A 19,362-nucleotide genomic window follows, 5' to 3' on the forward strand; every position below is an offset into this window, starting at 1 on the left:
TGCTCTACTCACCAAAGTCTCTAAAACTAGTAACTAAAGCTACTAAAATCTTGAGAAAAACCTTAAAATACTTTCACAATGTAAGTTTTGATTATTTCATTACTAAATCAAATTCTCACGACCAACCTACTTTCAAAAGGACTCGAACCTGATACATATCTAGGGATTTCCCAAAATGACGTCATTGTTGAATGGCTGACAATGAAAGTTTTGCCCAATTATAGAATTTTTCTGTTGTTTTTTGTTCGTTTACACTGAATTTTCGATGTTTAGAGGTGCGCCCAGTGATCTGAAGTTCCATGCACCGATTCCTCTGCCGTTTACATAGACTTTGCAAGCTACATGATGCAACGTAAGCAGGTTTAAAGGCTCGTAAATTGATGTTAAATAATGTTAAAAAAGAGAACATCCATATTATTTCTACCCATTTCTTCAGACTTCATCCTATGAAAACAAAACAAAAGAGTGGTGCTTCTTAGAAATACATAAGGTTAAAGGTTTTGGCAATGCAAAGGTTTTAATTTTTGCTTTAAACTTAGCGTCAAGTGTGGAAGTAATGAGTTTGACGCCAGTACCCGTATTTCAATTTGGATGCTTCGGCTTCACCGTTGGCTTTTTACTAACATTTTGTGTTTTGCATTAAGTTTGTCCAAGTTGGATCCGTTCAACTCGGATGTTTGTCGAATATCACTCAAGTGGGACACATTTTTACGGATACAAAAGATCCATCTTGAGTGAAGTCTACTGTGCTTAGAAAATTCTGATCGATTAAACTATGCTGAATTGAGATTATACTGAATTGTAATTGATATTATATCGACAGGTTAGAATTCGATTGAGAGAAAATGTCCTCCGACCAACAACAATCAACCCAAGTAGCACCGGCTACGACTTCAACAGAATCGATGTCGTCATCACCGACGACTACTAACGCTCCAGCGATGACTTCGGCTACAACTGCTCCGATTCAACAACAACAGCAGGTTCGTTTGATATCTAGAATATAGTAAACTTCCGATTATCCGACGCCCTTTGTTTTCCGCTCAAATTTTGAATCTTTAGACGAGAAGATACACAATATCCGTGTATGATGATAACAAGAGACATCCCACAATAACGAAGCCAAGATTGAAAAATTCTTTTATCAGAATGATTGTATTTGAGGAGCGACGTTTCGGCTAACAACTGTTAGCCATCATCAGGCGTACTGAGAACAAAATCAAATAACAGGATATTTATACAAAAATTAGACAAAGGATTAAGATTAAAGGATTAAGATTAAAGTAATTAATCAACAAAACATGAATATCAGTATGCCTGATGATGGCTAATGATTTATTTAAAAGAGAAATCCATTTGATTTTAACTGAAATGACGAAGAAATTGAACCCAGAGAGTGAGTAACTACTAGCGACACCTGGTGGATCCTTGCTTGCCATAAGCGGAATCCTCAATTGCTGCAATAGCTCATTAGAATTATTTTTATTTATCTGTATCTATCAAAAAGACATCAGTCCGAACGCTGACTGAGAATCGTGAGTTGATTGCGCTAGGGCTAGATCCAGGGGTTTTATGCAACTGAATAATGACACTAAGAGTTTATGGTATGCCTCATTCAACATGAGTTCTTCTTTGCACGTGATAGGTTCAACCACAGCAACAACAAGTTCAGTCACCTGCTCAACAACAACAACAACAACAAGCTGACCAACAACAGCAAATTCAACAACAACAAATTCAAATACAACAACAGGTAATGTTTAGAAATAACTAGCGTTAGGCCTATGTCATATGAATCATGGATTATGAAAAAAATGATTGAATTTGATGGTTTTCAAATCTTTTTGTGATGAAGATATGACTTCCTCCTCGATTGTGACTCAATGGCTGAGTAGTCTTAAACGTGCAATCTAGGTTTTATTGTTAGGGTTTATTGGTTTGAATCTTGGTGCTGTGAATGTTTCTTCTCTGGTCTCCTTGAACCCGCGAATAATCCCCAGAGTGACGCTCGGTCATATGTGGATGAGAAGGAAATCACGAAGACTCATCGAAAATTTTGGAGTTCAAACTTTTTCACAACGTTCTATGTCTTGTTACTTGCAGCAAGTCCAGCAGGTTCAAGCCCAACAAGTACAACAGGCTCAGGTGCAAGTCCAACAGGCCCAGGTACAAGTACAGCAGGCTCAAGTGCAACAAGTACAGCAGGCACAAGTACAAGCGCAACAACAATTGCAACAGTTAGGAAATCAAAATTCAGCTATAAACAACACGCCGTCTAGTCTGGGATTGACGTTACAGTCGCAGCAGGTGCAGGCGCAGGCGATGCAGCCACAGATGCGTTCACCACTGCAACAGGTGCAGGTCATTCAGCCCGTACACAGTCAGGCGTATTTACAGCAGTTCTACAATCAACAGCAGTTCATGCTTCAAAATGCCGCGGCCGTTCAAGGTATGTTTATGGTATTTCTGAACTGATTTTTCGTTATCGTAACTTATCCGAATGATGACTCGTTTAAGTTAATTGAACTTGAAATACATAAATAGCGACTCAAAAACATTGACAACTTGAGTAATTGATTAATTGATTAAAAGATTTATCTTAATGGGGTTTTGCTGAGTCGATAAGAAATGAATTTTGATCCATCCTTCAGTATACACGCGCAAGCATCCATATATGGTAAATTGTGCTGAATTGTCTACATTTAATTCAACTGTTTTATATTCGTAGCCGCGATGCAAGTTCGCGGATTATCGCCGCAGTTGAATCTCGCGTTGCCCGGGCGTCCGATCGACCAGAAGAACACGGCGATGGTATTGCCAGCTACGAGTATGCCGCAGACGCAGGTAATATGTCCGGCAGGCGGCGGCTTCGCGTCGACCAGTGAGGACGTTACCGTATGTATAAGGTTCACATATAGGTGTCTCATCAGTCCTCGCATCAAGTCGTCTACGTATTTTTTGAAGCATCGTCTGTTGTTTGGTTATTTCTCGTCTATTCTCGTTTGAAGTACTACCTATAGATGGCAGCACTCTCCCCATCTAATTGTAACATGTAAGATAAGTTGTGGGTTCAAGCTGTAGTGTCCCGGGGCAAGACACTTATCTTCACTGCCTCTCTACCCAGGAGCAAGGGCTCCTGGCCTGATTGAGTAGTGAGAAGCAGCTCCTGTGTTATAACTCCCAAGGGAGAGATAACTGATTCACAGTTTTAGAAAGATGTATAGGCTGGGGGTAATAAAATGAACAAGAATGAATGCTTTCAAACTGGATAGGATTCTTGCATGATATCAATTAATTCATTAGATAGGCAAAAGTTAAAAAAAGGGGTAGTTTTACATGTTTATGGTAAGGCTATATATGATATAATGAGGGTAGGTTAAGGTTTAGATAAGTAATTTGTAGTGAGAGGGTAGTTTACGTGTAAGATTATAACTTAAAGGTAGGTTAAGTGTCTATATCATCATTGAGAGACTGATGGACTCCATTTTGTCTCATGGTGATATGGACAATGATTTTCATTGAAGAATAGCCACAGATAATAAGATTAAAACCTGCCGATTCCGTTTCCAAAACCATGGCACTAACTTTGCAATTGGTAAAAACATTCAAGGATCATTTAAAGCTTGTTTAGATTGGATTCTGTTTTTGATTTCTAACAATATTCTGATATTTTGCATGTCATTAGTTTTAGTTCACGTGTTTACTAGTAGAACATTATATTAGATTTTTCTACGGGGGAGGATAGAATTTGTAGTAAGGAAATTGCAATAATTCAATATAGGACACAAAAATAAATTCTACGCTTTCCAGTTCTGGTCGACCCGTAATATTGTGTCTTCGGGCAAATCCCTGAATCAGGGCAGTCCCGGGCCAAATATACAAAAGTTTGCTAAGCCAAGTTGGGTGTAAAAATGACCTATTTTATGGTAAAAACCTGTAAGAAATTAGGCATAGCATGCTTTTGTGTGATCCCTCAAGTTTTGAAGTTTCATTTGTAAAATGTTTATATTGTTCTTTTGCCCACATGGTTGTATGTTGTTCAGTTGACAGCTTGTACGTGTGTGTTGAGCATGCTTTGATATTTTAACGCATTGCGCGAGTTTTCAATCGTTTTTAGTCACAGTCAGTGCCCCGGTAACCCCGGTAACCCCGTGTCGTGTTTTTACGCACTTTCTCCCTTTTACATCGTCATTTAACTATCAAAAAATACGCTTAAGCATCATGTTTTTCGTCGAGTTCTTTTTACTATACATTTCACAGGTACGTGAAAACTTAACTTACCGCTTTACCCGAAGATGAAATTGGCTTCAAAATAAATTGCTTAAATTCGAATCTGAATAACTTGTCGGACCCGGGGGAACTGTCAATACTTGTACTTACTTAGATCTTAGGGTCACATCGAGATCTTCTTTTACCCCAATTGAATTCAGAATTCAACTCAAACTTTATGCCCTAAGGCCATATAGCCTTATTCTAGACACTAATAACACCAGATTATATTAAGAACATAGTTTACATAAATTAAGTAGATAGTTAGAAAACAGGTTTTGATTTAAGATTTTGGTTAGGTAAGTTTTGTGCCCTAGTCCGGATCTACGTATGTTCCTTGACTCGGCGACTATTCATTAAATCATTCATATTGATTAATAGTAGCCGCTCGAATGCTTAAGGGTTAAGTAAGAAAAAAATCATATTTACGCAATCGGGTTTTGAGAAATTGGCGGGGAATCGCGCGCACTTGACCTTTTTGCTCTTGGTTTACTGTGACTAGAACGAATGCATGTATTCCACACACAGACGACTTGTACAACTACACCGTGGGGTATGAATCCCGCTGATATCTGGACTACCAACCCTACTCCACAGGCGGCCTTACAACAACAACAACAAGGGCAGACGCAGGCTACGGTATCTACGTCGTCGACTGGCGCGGGAACGTCTGCCATCAGCACGGCCTTGACCCCGACGTCGTCGACCGGGAAAACGTTGCAGACGATCGCCGGTAAACCGATCGCGGCGACACCCACCGCTACTCAGATGATCGCCGGGAAACCCGTGATGCAGCAGCGACCGGGAGTACCGCAGCCACTCGTTATTGGTCAAATAGGTAACCGTTGAGGATTCAGAGATTTGTGTGTACCTTACCCGGTAGTTTACTGTATTCGAACGATGATTTTGTATTTTGCAGGTGTGATTCCTAATCAAAATGCCACAAACCAGGCCCTGATGTCGCAAATGGGACAATACACCAACATGGTTAGTAAATATTCATTTTATTTCATCGATTCCTTCTAAATCAAGCGTTCACACTGGATATCTAAATTCTGAAAAGGATTCGCTGGAGTTCAAGGCCGACTATCATTAAGGCAAATGTTATATGCATTGCGTTCGTTAACAGGTGCCAAGTAGAGATACATTATTATTATCATACTTTATTTTGTGAATAATTATAAATTATGATATGAACAATGGAATATTCATTTACATTAGAGCTGAGTCAGCATTGATTAAGTTTGTGTACGTCTTTCACACAATCACATTCATGGTATTCTACTGCAGTTCCTATTTATTACATTGGTATTTAATCAAAGATAGGATACTGATAGCTGAGTGTACTATCAGTCTTCAAACTCACTGATTTTCCTATCAATCTCTAATATCTGTTCGTGTGTTTGATTTTTTCGCGTCCTTTTTTTCTGTAGGGTAAAGGGCAGACGGTGACAGTAGCAGCCGCGCAGCCACAGCTGATAAACAGCCCGATCAGATTCACCGGACATCAACTAGTCACGAATACCGGACAGATCATATCGAGTCAACCGATGTTAACAAATCCGGCGGTTCTCAATCAGCTACAGGTGCGTCTGCTTGGAAAAATATTCCAAAAATTATCAAAAACAAATTTGTGATCAACCATTGGTGAAAAATACTGAAAAAAATCTCGAAACGTTACTTGAATAAAAGTGACAGATCTGGTTTGATTGTTTTTAAGTGAAAAAAATGTGAAAAATTCAAATTATCAATCTGGCCCCTGAAGTATGATTGGATCACCACCATCTTTGATGTTTCAGTTCGAAATTCTATAAAGAACTGCGTATTCAATCATTGATTACTGTTTATTCGCAGGCAATGGCTTCTTTACAACAGAATATACCGATAGCCCAGCACGTAATCGGTAGCCAATCGCCGGGTATCCTGACCAATCAATCGCCTGTTTACATCCGCGCCACGATGCCGATGCCGCAACAAGCTCCGCCTTTTCCAACGGTGTCGGCCGTCGGCGCATTAAACGCAGGCGCGGCTTCAGCGGCGCTGTCGAATTCGACGCCGGCGTCGCCGATGAGAATAAAACAGAACGCGTCAACCGGCGAACCGTCTGTGGTAAACAACGCGACCGCGGCGCAGCCGGTCGTCGCGCAGCAAAAACCGACGACGATTAAACAAAATTCGAGCAGTCAAACCGTGCGTAATATGATGAATATGATGGCCCGAGTCGCAGCCGCACAAAACAGCAACAACGCCGCGAATAACAACTCGGCAACGTCTGCCGTTAATACGACGACCGTTTCAACGGCGGCGACCGCGACTTCGATACCGGCCGGCGCAGTCCGCGCTTCCGGAAATCTGTCGCGCCAGATCAGCCGCGTGAAAGGAAAGAGCCAATCGAAACCGAGTAGTCCGGTGCCGCCGACTGCTCAGCAGAAGATCGCGTCTTCTTCGCCGGCTCCGTCTGCTCCGAGCTCGACGTCTGCTTCGACGGCAGCGGCTACGATGGTAACGAACGGCGCGAGCGGTGGCGCCAAAAGTTCAACGACTTCCGAGGCGGAATCCGCATCAACGGCGTCGACTATTTTGTGTAAGGCGGAAAAAGCGTCTGACGTCATTGGCAGCGGCGCCGGCGAGAAGAAAGATGCGGCGCTGGTGAACGGCGTGAAACCATTGGTCGATAATTCGGAAGAACCGCCGCAGTTGGAGAAACAGAAAGCGATCGTTAAACCGCACGTTTTAACTCATATCATCGACGGATACGTGATTCAAGAGGCAAACGAACCGTTTCCAGTAAGTTCACTCTTTATGATTCCATGATCGATGAAAAACTGAATTATTCAAATTTAACGTCGTCATGAGATATCTTTGCTGCCTTATTAATACAATAAACCTCGCCTGCAAACTGGTACAGGTAATAATGGTCTGATCAGGGCTAAGCTAAGGTCAGACTTGCATCATGGAAAATTCAGGGGATTTGTTAATGGGGGTAAAGCGGTATCCTTGACGCTTACCGCATTTCAAACTACATGTATGAGATAACTTTCAGTTGCTTCTGAAGTAACCTTTTTAAAACAACTTCTTTGTCCTCAATGATAATTTCATGAAAGAAATCGGGTATATGTAATGATGGAATGAATTCTATGAAATGGTTACTGATATAGTTAGGCTGGTGGTTTTACTTCTAAACAGGTACAGCGTTCATCGCTGCTCACCGACGTCGTGCCGCCGAAAATACCTCGAATCGATAAAGAAAGCGAGGAAGAACACATGAAGGAGGATAAAGGAGAAACAACAGGTTTGTATAATTGGCGATGTTTAAATAAGGGTCGGTAATGTTAAAACGCTTAAATGGATAGAAATCAATGAAATTAGATAATACAATACAATAATTGAACAGTTAAGTTGCTGCAGTCTCGCGATGCTATCAGGTTCAAATCCCTACTGAGGGAGGATGATGTTTTACTTATCTTCGATATTATTCAAAATGAATCGTATCATATTCCATTGACAACAAGTTTATACAATTCTAAAGATTTTCACGGGATCCAAGATCCTCTATTGTCGGTATACCACCGCGTCAAAATTAGGTATCCCAGTTTGCCTTCGATTAAGGTTTCCAATCAGGAAAACATAGAACAGAATTGAATTAAACATGTTCTAATAAATTGTGAAATCAGATTTTAGTGAGGTTTCATTTTGATTTTTAGTACCATCGGAAGACTGGGATGTTTCCAAAATCAAGCCCTGATTGTAGTTACAATTTAATCGATATTATTAAATGTTTGAATTTCAGATGAGAACGGGCAGCACGCGACACTTAAATGTGAGTTCTGCGGCAAAGTTGACCTGACGGCGAAGTTTAAACGTTCAAAACGTTTCTGTTCTCTGGCATGCACTAAGAGATACAATGTCGGCTGTTCGAAAAGGCTCGGTCTCTTCCAGCCGAAAGGCAATAACGCCGGTGCGTAAAAAAATACTAGACAAACGAGAAAAAACAAAACAAAACTGGAGAAAAAAACTCACTCTCCAATTAATCATTTGATTCAGAAAAAAAAGAATTCAGAAGACCAGTTTTTATAAAGATTATTTCTATTTGAAACGGCGATACTGTTTCTCTGTGATTTCTATATTTTTTTTTTGTTTTACCGATCTACTCTCAACTATTTACTATCCAGATCAGAAGGGTTTGTGAAACAGGGTGTAACCAGGCTGCGTTTTTCTGAATGCAATACATAAACTTTAAAATGGTGGATGTGTAGTGGAAAAGCCGCGTACACTCAATGAGAATAGATAATGAGTTTAGCACCCACTTTATACAAATTTCATCAATGGATAACTAAAATTATTTATCAAGAATTATATTCAAAAGACACACAAAGTATTAGACTCTTTCTAGGGACCATTGTTAGGTGTGGCACATTTGTCGTGGGAGAATTTTGATAATCTAAGTTTATTCTACCTGGGTCTTCACGGACTTTGATGATCGCGTTTGAAGTTTTGATAAATGAATTATCGGACACTGGAAAATCTTAAAAATCTTGAAAAAATGTTTTCTGAAAATACTGTAGACCATACATGGTTATAAGATAAGCTTATTGGGTTAAGTTTGACAATGAAAAGTTCAATACATTTCATGTATTTCATACCATAGAATTATTAACGCAGAACAGTAGAAATGATTTCTGGATTTTCTAGCGAAACCTTGTTGTTTTTATTTTCGGATCAAGCAGCCGTAGTTCAGTTTTAGACAGTTTTATTTATCTTCAGTTGAGAGTAGATTTGTGTGTGTGTGTGTGCGTAGATTTGGTTAACGCGTTGTGTACTTGTTTTCTGTAACGTGTGTCAGTGAAATTAATTTTCAATTATAAGATATGCACATCTATCAATCTATCTACATACGGTATTTATTCATGTTCCTTGACACGTTCGCTGCCACAAATGAGAGATAACTCATAGTGGGTTGTACCGCATTTTTCCGGGACGAGTTATCACATTAATATTGATACCTGTTATGTTAATTCATTGCTTCCTATAAGAGATCTGTTTGCGGCTAGCACATGAATTAAAATCATCCAGCAGAAACAAAGTATTATTTATGGGGGCATCGCAAGTTAAGCACCCACTAGATTTTTTTTTGGCGTATTTGGCAAATTGGGCCTGGCACGATGAGCAAGTCCAACCGCTAAGTGACCGGCAGCGAACGTGTTAAGATCGGTTATTTCGTTTCGTGAACCTATGTTAGCCGTGTTGAGTTTGCGATGTTGGTTTGTTGATTATACGTAGCTAGTCCATCCCGCCTATTAGCACGTACTGATTTTAAGTTCGTCGACTTTTCGTTTCATGATTCCGTAATTCCCTCGAATCGCTTGCTTTAGACATAACTGTTGTCTCGAACTGTGTGTGTATAATATCGAATATGGCATTTACGGCATTTATAGATGATCAAAAATCTAGATCAAGATTTGTAGAATGCAGATATGTCAATCTACTAACCCGGGGATGCTTCCTGAGTTAACAAGCTGATGACGTAAATCCTCATGTCTGCGGTTACGAAAACAAGTTTTATATTTCTGAACCCGGATCTAGGGAACTAGGATCTAGGGAACTAATTTGAAAGTTGGTTTCCCAAGGATGTGCGAGCAACCGTCCCAGTTCACTTGAGTTTATTTAAAAACTACGATCACCTTAAACTCATCCACAAATTTGGAATAACTAGCTCTTTAAGCAGAAAGTTAAGTTAACTTTCCTATCTTACACCGGGCAAGGGGGTAGCATCTGACTCGAGAGTCATTATGTAAAATTCTGATGATAATGACTCTAGATGAAGTCATGTTAAATTTTGAATACTAGGTGCAGTATATGACTCTCGATAGAGTCATTGATGACTTCATTTCGATCGGTATCGTCGCGACTATATCGCTCTCTCTTATATTTGCAGTATCAGTGCCTCAGAAAATCAAGAAGAAACGTTCGATTTTAAAACGGCGTCAGTGGCGTCGACAAGGCGGTCGACTCGCGTTGAATATGATTCAACAGAAACAGCAGAGTTTAAACGTCAGTCCCGAGAAGTCGCTGCCGTCTTCATCACCTCCATCACAGTTTTCTATGCCGCCGCATTCTTTGGTTAGTATTTCGTAAAATGTCGGATCTCGTTGATGAAAACATCTGTGAATAGGCGACAATCCATTCCGTTTAAAAGCCGCGCTCGCACTACAGCATGGTGGCCACTGACCTGAAAAACCTGGAAAACTCAGGGAATCAGAAAAATATAGAAAAAATCAGGGAAAACTGAGGAAATTTGAAAAATTTGTGTTGCAAAAAACCTAGAAATCTCCAGGGAATTTGGATAAGCTGTTGTCCAGGCGTTTTCTATATCGATACGCGATTCATTAACAATGTATAAATTGTAACAATTCAAACCGAGAAATTCCTCTGATTTACTCCGGCAATTGTACATTCCAATTTATAGAACGTTTTCTAAATTTTCAGCCTAACGAAGAGACAACGGACAGCAGTTCTCAGAGTTGTCAAGATGATACCGCTACCTCTTCACCCGCTACACCGATGCAACAAGATTTCGAGATGTTGGATTCGGAACCATCGAAACCACCGGCTAAATGGAGCGTACGTATATCGGTCGTATTTTTCACGAGCGACCAGAGTGACTTGTTAAAGTTGTCACAAAAGATTTTAATCTAAAATTAACTAGTTCAGCCATTTCAATATAGATGTTACTACTTAACTGATGATGACTTTATCCAAGTTAGATGGGACTACCCGCATAATCCATATCAGTTTCATCTTATCCCGACATTTTTACTATCCACCAACGTGAATGAATGATTATATAGAATAAGCGCTGTTAATCCTGATTTCTCATGAATCTCATTAATATCATCAGTTACGAAATAATCCAGATTAAGGCTGTTACATGATTTCTGGACTTATCATTGTTTTGCATTTATGTTACGTTACAGACCGAGGACGTCTACGAGTTCATCAAGTCGTTACCGGGCTGCGCGAATCACGCGCAGGAGTTCCGTGCGCAGGAGATAGACGGCCAGGCGTTGCTGCTACTGAAAGAGGATCACCTGATGTCGGCGATGAACATGAAACTCGGGCCGGCTCTGAAAATCTGCGCGCGTATTAATTCGCTCAGAGACGAAGTGTGTTGAGGAGAAGAGCGACTTTTTAATTGATGTCCGCGAAGTCATTGCAGAGGCATCTCTGTTTCTGTGTCAGTCGTATTTTAATCCAAAAACGTAGTACAGTTTTTAAAAACTAGGGTACGCGAAGTTCGTAGATGGTTGAAATCCATTGCGTTTTGAATTATCTAAGCTTCGATGTATTGTCTTCGAAATGGATGGTAGTGAAGCCATGTTCGTATCCGATAGGTGCGGCTCTGAGAAATCATAGATGGTTAGAATCAGTTGTGTAACACGAGAGTCAAAATGGATTGCGTAAAGCCATGTTCGTATGCAATAGCCGTGGCTCCGAGCCATCATTTCAAGACATCAAACGCGATCGTGAGTTAGTCTCGGTTTTGTCCGTTTCACTTTACGCGTGCGCATCCAATATGAGCTACTCTGAGAATATGAATCTATCAATATGAACCGGTATCAACGATTTCTCCAGTTAAAACTTAGCGATTGGCTGTGGATACTTCGTTATTGGTTATCGTAGGGTATTGCTGTTTTTCGCTTCTCGTCGCGCTCCGGTTCGTCCTGGACGCGGATTATTGTAGGATTCATTCAGTTCCATAGAATACGTACTACGGTGAATAGATGCACAATTATCGTCGATGTAGCCTTTTTTTAAAGGAATCTTTTTAGAAAAATGGGGAAAAAACTTGATTAAAAAATTTAACATTATCGTCCTTTTATGCGACTATTGTGGTTGTTTCTGATAATATTTATTATTCTGTACACTGTTTTAAATGGCTATCTTTCAACCACCACCACTCCTGTTACAATACACACGTTTTAAGCATTTGGGTCCACAGTTTCTCAATAATTGGTGAAAGTAAACCATTGCATGAATACACTACAGTAGCAATGCAATTTTGATTGTTACTGTTACTATGTCAGTGACCCAGTAGTTAACTTAAACTAACTTTTTGAACAACTGACCCCAGTCCTTGTTCCATATAGCTTAACTTAAACTGAATTTTCCCCCTTTTATCACGTGTTAGAATACTATAAACAGGTATATGTGGGACACAAGACTGGCTGAACTGAAGCCCTGTGCCTGCATAAATCATACCATGGTTCATGAATGATTATCAAATTTCGTTATTATCGTTATTTCTAACGATGTCATTAATACAAAATAGTGCCGCCGAACCGAGGTCTAATAATCAATAAGCATTTCTTCAAGACTTGTATTGCTATGTAGTGTCTTGATTATCGGCTGAAAGTGGGGTAAATTTGCCCTGTGATGTGCCTGCCTTGTGGACACTATTGAGCTCTCATCATTAGTCAACTAATGCATTTCATTTCATTGTATTACATCATTATTACATCATTGTTACATTATTTTCAAGGCCAGTAATGTATATTATATGTACATACATAAACAGTATAAAAGATTTGGCTTTATTACATCTATGGGCATTGATAGTATAAAGCGGTAGACATCGCGAGTAGGAAGCTCGGGTCGGATCTTAATTTGTCGGACTCGAAAGATGGGAAGTTTACTTTATATTTCATGTATGGGTCAAAATCATATTCGAGTTGAACAATCCTCCATAAGTTGCACGGTATGTTATACATCAGATCGAAGTTGTAAAAAAATATCAACAAACATCTGAGTTAAACGGTCATCGCCGAGTGAAACTGTTACTTCGGAGTTATCTCGGTTATCTCGGATATGGTCCGATCCGATTAGAGCACGGTCTACAATTTGAAAATCAACCGATTGGGTTCCGTGAACCCGTCATTTTTGTAAATACCGATGAACGTTTGGTGCGAGTATTTGTCCGTACGTGTCACGTGCAGCAGACGACGGATTCAAACTGCGTTTGCTTAATTCACATTTGTTTCGAGTGCATATAACTTTACATGTCTTTTTATACCGTGATTAATAAATGATAGTGAATATGTTTAGTCGATAAAATATACAAACTATAATCGGAAATTAGAATAGAGGATGATGATATTTTTTTTTTTTCAAATAGAAATACTAAAAATGCGTAGTATGATGAATGTATTGTTTTCAGTGTGGAATGAATGTACGGTTTTTTGCTGAAATTGTCATCGTAGTTTTTTCTTGAAAAAGCATCGGTCTAAATTGAACTGGTAGAAAATTTGTCAAAAATTTTACGATAATACGCATGTAAAAGGGTAGCTATAGGCAGTTTTGTAAGCAGTATACAGCATTTAATGAGGATAATTAAGTGAAATAAGTTTTCCTTTGTCTAAGGCAGAAAACATTTTGAACAGAAGAAATGTTTTCGTATTTTGAATCTGCTGGTGCCATGAATGAACTAACGTATTTAGATTTGTCATTGATTTGTTTAAGGAAGTCAAGTAGTTTAAGGTACCCCGGATCAGAGCTGCCAGCTATTCCCAATTTTACAAATTTTTTCGCCGTTTTGCATCGAGAAAATACCGATTTGATTTGTTCGATGTGTTAGAAATATAAAAGATGCTACACCTTGATTACTGATTACATGTCCGGCTTGTTATGGAAAGTAGTTTCCCGGGGATTAGCCACGCTCTCTGGAAATAGTGTAAATATTATATCTACGTAATTATTATCAATAATATTGTCGTAACTTATCGTAGGCCTAATTTCATAGATTTGCCAGTTATCGTTTTGGAACCGTTTTAACGCCATCATGGTGGTCGCGGTTATTGTGAACCTACATTAGCCTGTGCTACAAAAAAGTGTTGGTGACCAGGCATGGCTTCAGTCCCCAACTCTGTGAATCTCAATTTGCAAAGCAGTTTCAAAATCTTGTTTATTTATTTATTCCATTGTGGATAAAACTGGTGGAACCTTGTTATAACGACCTTGGATATGAAGATTCAAAGGTTATTGACATAACAACAATGTATAGGTTTCATTACAAACCTAGGATTTTAGTAATTTCATTCTGGATATAATGAACCATGGGTTATAATCGAACAGATTTTCTGGTCCCTGAAGTTCGTTGTAACGAGGTTCCACTACTATCCCTAAAACTACAACACCAGTGTAACTGGGGATGGGCAGAATACCGATGAAAGATAAATTTTCAATGGCATAGACAAGGGCAGAGATTATCATGAATATTAACATCCTATTATTCCACTATTTACAGATTAAAAGAATTTAAAAACCAGAATTTATTTATTAAATCTAAAATATTTAAAAGACACGACGTTTCGATCTCACCCTAGAGATCATCGTCAGGTGTGACACCTGACGATGATCTTTAGGGTGAGATCGAAACGTCTTGTCTTTTAAATATTTTAGATTTAATAAATAAATTCTGGTTTTTAAATTCTTTTAATCTGTAAATAGTGGGATTTTATCTTATTATCCGTTCACCACGTTTGAGTGTGGTCAGCGTTCTATCCTATTATTGATTGCAAATATGTTTTCTACATAGATAGAATACAAGAATATGAATGGAAAATAAACAATAGATTAAAAAGAGTGAATGCCATCCGTGCATTATTGGTGTTTCTATTCTATACGACTGTGCTATAGTAGTACATGTGAAATGTGGTCTAATATGTTGTATAATTGAAGCGCTGCCGCCTGCGTTTTGATGACAGTGTTATGTACCGTATGTAAAATGTTGTGGGCTTTTTAAATATTTTATTTCTCGATTAAAATTGTGTCAGTAAAATAAGTAATACAGATTTTTTCATTTCAATCGTTTGTTAATGAAAGTGTTTATTGCTGATGCGAGGTGTTTGCGAAATTCAGGGTAACCCTATGTGTATCAAGTGATGCAATGGCCAGGTGCTTCAATTCTCTGACGAGATGAGAATGGATCAGGGCTCGTTGTGACGTTTCCAGTCAAGAACACTCCATTTATCATTGACAGGTTGTCCTGGGGTAATCGCTGCTAGAATTGGGAATGACATGCCCAAATCCAACATACTATTGTTTACCTTGACATAACCAGGGAAGTGTCTCATTACACTTCCCTGACATAGCTATTTTTATCAAATCCTAACCCATGCATATGAATGCATGCCGTTTCAACATATATTGCACTTGGTCCGAAGATAGAGATACCGCCACAGTTAACATGTCGACTCATTGATGCCGATTCAATTTAAGTCTCTCGAGTAACTCTCACGTATCTCCCGTCACAGAAAACAATTCTTTTACGTTCAGTTATTTGATCCTATATCTGCAGTCCTTCCTTAACCTTTCATTATTTTGCACATTTTCACAAATACTGATCAAACATTATCCGCAAACTAGTTTTGTTTAAAATTTTTATTTAAAAATCTATTTACAAATGAAATGTTATCATTATCGGCAAAATTTTAGCGGAAACGGACCATGATTATAATCTCAACGATCGGCATTGTTAAGATTTTTGCTTTAACGTCTCATGAAATGCAAGATGAAAGTAACTGTGAATCCAGGAACCTGAAATGGAAGAAAATAATAGATTTTGCATTACTTGCAACTGATAATCATAGATCAAATATTTCTCTACAACTGAATATGGGTTTTATATCTATAGGCCTTTTTATGAACACTCGATTAGTATATTCGAGTATGCAAAACGTTTTTATGAGCATGGATTATGTCATAATCCGTCATTTTTATGAACATTGGTTATCATAATCGATTAGCATACTCGGCATACTCGCTCGGCGAGCAAGTATGCCGATTATCTAATCCAACCGATATGGGGTTCTCGGTAGAAGTCGCTGCTGAGTAGGCCATAATTGAATAATTTCTACCTGGCGTTTTTATCAACCAACATACCCGGTTATGCTAATTGACACTAATCGGCTATATAATCTAAATTCCTATATAATCTATTCCGATTTTGCTGGTTCATAAAAAGGCCTTATATTTGACCCTTTCAGTGCGTCTACACTGCAGTGCGCCATATAAATTGGAATGAACATTGTAGTACACCGCAACGTGGTGCATCGACGTAATTGATGATAAGTTTTTATCCCTATTGAAAGATGGTAGCACCTGTAAAACACTGTTTTAGTAACTAACAATACACCGCACTGCGGTAGACACCTAGTAGCAGTATGCCAGTTACTCAATTTTTCAAGTTAATGACATGAATTGTCTCCAGCACTTAAGGGTAATAATAAGTCAACATTGAAAGGGTTAAACGAATCTCCTGATAATCGTTAAGATTTTTAATCCACTCACATTTTGCCGTTTCACCGTAATCTGTTACGTTGTTCGAGGTCGTAAACCTCTTTCTCCAGTTCGGCGATCGCGCGTTCAATTTCGTAGTTTTTACTCACCAAACCGACCCAACTGTAAAATATGCCGACAATACGAAATCAGAAATTTCTAACTTCACAGCGATACTCGTTTCATTTTAGGGACGAAGCTTACCTTTCTTCGAGAGCCTTTAATTTAGTACCGGCTTGAGTCTGTTCGCTTTTCCGCAGTCGGTTTATATCTTGGATGCTTTTTCGAATGTCCTGCAGTCGTTTCTGCGCCAGTTCTAACATGTGAAACAACGTATTATTGTACATCTTCCACGCGTTCGTTCCGTATTCCGACATCAATTCGAGATTCGCGATCCTTTAAAATGTAACGGTATTCGAAATTATCCTTTCAAACGACTGAATCACAAATCTAAAACATTGTGTTACACGCTATACTCAATGTTGTCTACCCATTTTAGGCAGAGCCAACTCAATTATGGTATACCGGTAATTATGTAATCTTTTAAACTTTTTCTCAATGGAGAAATTAAATTTTGAAAAGCCAGACTTAAAATCTATGGCGTGAAAATGCTGTCAATCGAGTGATCAAAAATATGCATTTTCGGTATGATGTTTTGAAACGACCACAGCCCTGAATTTCGTGACCCTTAACACAAAAATTCCATGACAAAATTTACCGGTATAGGGAATTTCAACTAAGATCAGAAAACATGAAAATATCATTCAATTCACCAAAAAATGCCACGACTTTAGCGCTGAAGTGCTGAAATTCCCTAACTTTCAAAGACTTAAACACCTTGATGTGCCCAAAGACCGTCCAAATCTATAATTACCGCAATGCTTGATGTTCGAGCTGAGCCTGTGAGTTCTCGACGCACTCCGTCCACGCGGTGATATCCGTCATTTTACCGGGCAACGGCTGCGGCAATTCGTAACGCTTCATACTCAACATATCCATCGGTAAACGGGCGTTCACACGTTCAAATTCATTCCTCATTATATCGGTCTACAATACATCAGCAAATAATCGATATTTCTTCAAACATGGTATGAATATCAAAGCATTCTTACAATTGGCTTTTGACATATTTTTCAAAACAAAATACCAGGGTGTGGGTTTCATAAACTGGTATTAACTATAACCTGGGCGCTAACTTAAATTCACTTTCAATTCAATTTGCGCCTGGGTTAAAGTTAATACAGTCTTTAAAGTTAAGCCTATTAACTATTACTGATCACAATCTAGACAGATTGAAATATATTCAATTCCTAAATTTCAATACGCATCTTGTGCATAGCATTTTCTCGAGTTTTTCAGACCTTACCCCATTCTACAAGCTTTGTTCAAGCCTACATTTATTTTTTCACATCAATCTGACCTAGATATTGGTTAACTCGGGTTAAGCGTGCCTCGCGTTGGCATGAGCTCTGGCAGGAAGGAACCGAGCCCTGGCAAGCGAGGATAGGCTTAGGGTTACGCAGAACAGATCATTCTTATTTCACTGCTAGTATTACGAACCTCAAAAGCGACATGATTATCAGGCGGTAGATACTCGAGGTAATTTTTAGTCGGTCGATACCTCCTTGTTTCCTCTTCAACTAACGCCAATGCCTGTAAAACACAATAGAAATGACGAGGTTAAAGTAGAGGCTACTGCGCGGTCTGTGAGGTAGAGAGGGAGAAAATTCAACACAAGGCCAGGAGTGAGTGACTGACCGCAGACAATTTAGGCAACTCCTGGTTATCTAATCGGCTACATATCTAACCTTTTACTACAATCATTAATAGTTATCAAATCATTGGCATGGGCTTAAACCAATTTATTCGGATTGTGATTTATGAAAATATCTGAAGTCGGTGATGAAACAAAACCGAAATAATAGAAATAGGCCTAATCTAGACAGGTTTCTGACAAATAACCCAGCACCACATAGTATAAAAGGGTGACTTAAACCACAGTTCCTCACACATTTCGGAACATGTTACACCATCACTGCTATTATAGACCTTGCTGTTGGGGAACTGATGGTATAATTATGATGGAGATCAATAAAATGTATTTATTTGGTGTTGATTCACGATTAGGATTTTATCTTAAAAAAAAGAAAAGTAAAGATTTTTACCGCTTCTTTAATGCCCGCTTCATCGTAACCTTTATCAAAATAAGGCAGGGCGTCAACTGTTACTTCCCCGGCCATCGGACAATTCTTTCGGAGCGAGAAATTTGATGAAAAAACGATCTTAAATCTTATTTATTTTCTTCGCCGAAAATGGCGCATGTCACAAGAAAAGTTGGGCCTTTAAATCTTAAATCAAATTTTATTGTTAAATCATTGTCTCATGTTAGGAACCCGGTTCAAGATGCTGTCCCGTGGGAGGAACCGGTTCAACTTACTGTCCCGTGATGGAACCCGATTTTTAATAATGTCCCGTGAGAGGACCCGATTTTTAATACCGTCCCGTGAGCGGACCCGACTCAACACACTGTCCCGTAAGAGGACCTGGCCGGATTCAATTTAATGTGAAAGATGTACTGAACGGACGTATCAATTGATTACTGATTAAGTTCAACATTTTCTTTCATACATCGATGATATGTTCCTGAATAATACAACTTGTGGCTTGGCTTTACTTATATTTTTACATGATCTTGAATAGTAAATCAAATGGTAAATTGAGGAATTTGATATGAAATATACAAAATATGATCATAATAGA

General features: G+C 38.9%; 2 protein-coding genes across 4 annotated transcripts; one reads left to right on the forward strand and one right to left on the reverse strand.

Moving 5' to 3' along the window:
- Nucleotides 1–209: 209 nt before the first annotated feature.
- Nucleotides 210–14,586, forward strand: LOC141908182 (uncharacterized). Of its 3 annotated transcripts, none has more exons than XM_074798078.1 (14): nt 210–352; nt 824–983; nt 1,646–1,753; nt 2,104–2,449; nt 2,729–2,844; nt 4,798–5,107; nt 5,189–5,256; nt 5,703–5,855; nt 6,124–7,056; nt 7,432–7,561; nt 8,060–8,227; nt 10,205–10,389; nt 10,756–10,890; nt 11,244–14,586. In XM_074798078.1, exons 2-14 carry the CDS (start codon nt 846–848, stop codon nt 11,439–11,441), a joined length of 2,988 nt encoding a protein of 995 aa, XP_074654179.1. In that variant the 5' UTR covers nt 210–352; nt 824–845; the 3' UTR covers nt 11,442–14,586. The 3 variants fall into 3 exon arrangements, with proteins under 3 accessions (XP_074654179.1, XP_074654180.1, XP_074654181.1); XM_074798079.1 differs by having other exon boundaries at nt 7,456–7,561; XM_074798080.1 differs by having other exon boundaries at nt 4,867–5,107.
- A 1,123-nt stretch (nt 14,587–15,709) lies between these two features.
- LOC141908183 (pre-mRNA-splicing factor SPF27-like) lies at nt 15,710–18,915 on the reverse strand. Its single transcript, XM_074798081.1, has 6 exons — nt 18,768–18,915; nt 18,163–18,255; nt 17,477–17,649; nt 16,807–16,998; nt 16,615–16,725; nt 15,710–15,861 (listed from the first exon to the last, which is right to left on the reverse strand). Exons 1-5 carry the CDS (start codon nt 18,840–18,842, stop codon nt 16,626–16,628), a joined length of 633 nt encoding a protein of 210 aa, XP_074654182.1. The 5' UTR covers nt 18,843–18,915; the 3' UTR covers nt 15,710–15,861; nt 16,615–16,625.
- Nucleotides 18,916–19,362: the final 447 nt, after the last annotated feature.

The sequence above is a fragment of the Tubulanus polymorphus genome, chromosome 7 (assembly GCF_964204645.1).
Source record: "Tubulanus polymorphus chromosome 7, tnTubPoly1.2, whole genome shotgun sequence".
In the NCBI taxonomy this organism is placed as follows: domain Eukaryota; kingdom Metazoa; phylum Nemertea; class Palaeonemertea; order Tubulaniformes; family Tubulanidae; genus Tubulanus; species Tubulanus polymorphus.

Coding starts and splice junctions, on each gene's coding strand:
- LOC141908183 (XM_074798081.1), bottom strand. CDS start 18,842: ATGGCCGGGGAAGTAACAGTTGACGCCCTGCCTTATTTTGATAAAGGT. Junction 18,256..18,767: donor AAGCGGGCATTAAAGAAGCG/GTAAAAATCTTT, acceptor TGTGTTTTACAG/GCATTGGCGTTAGTTGAAGA. Junction 16,726..16,806: donor TTAAAGGCTCTCGAAGAAAG/GTAAGCTTCGTC, acceptor CATATTTTACAG/TTGGGTCGGTTTGGTGAGTA.
- LOC141908182 (XM_074798078.1), top strand. CDS start 846: ATGTCCTCCGACCAACAACAATCAACCCAAGTAGCACCGGCTACGACT. Junction 5,108..5,188: donor ACTCGTTATTGGTCAAATAG/GTAACCGTTGAG, acceptor TGTATTTTGCAG/GTGTGATTCCTAATCAAAAT. Junction 5,856..6,123: donor CGGTTCTCAATCAGCTACAG/GTGCGTCTGCTT, acceptor GTTTATTCGCAG/GCAATGGCTTCTTTACAACA.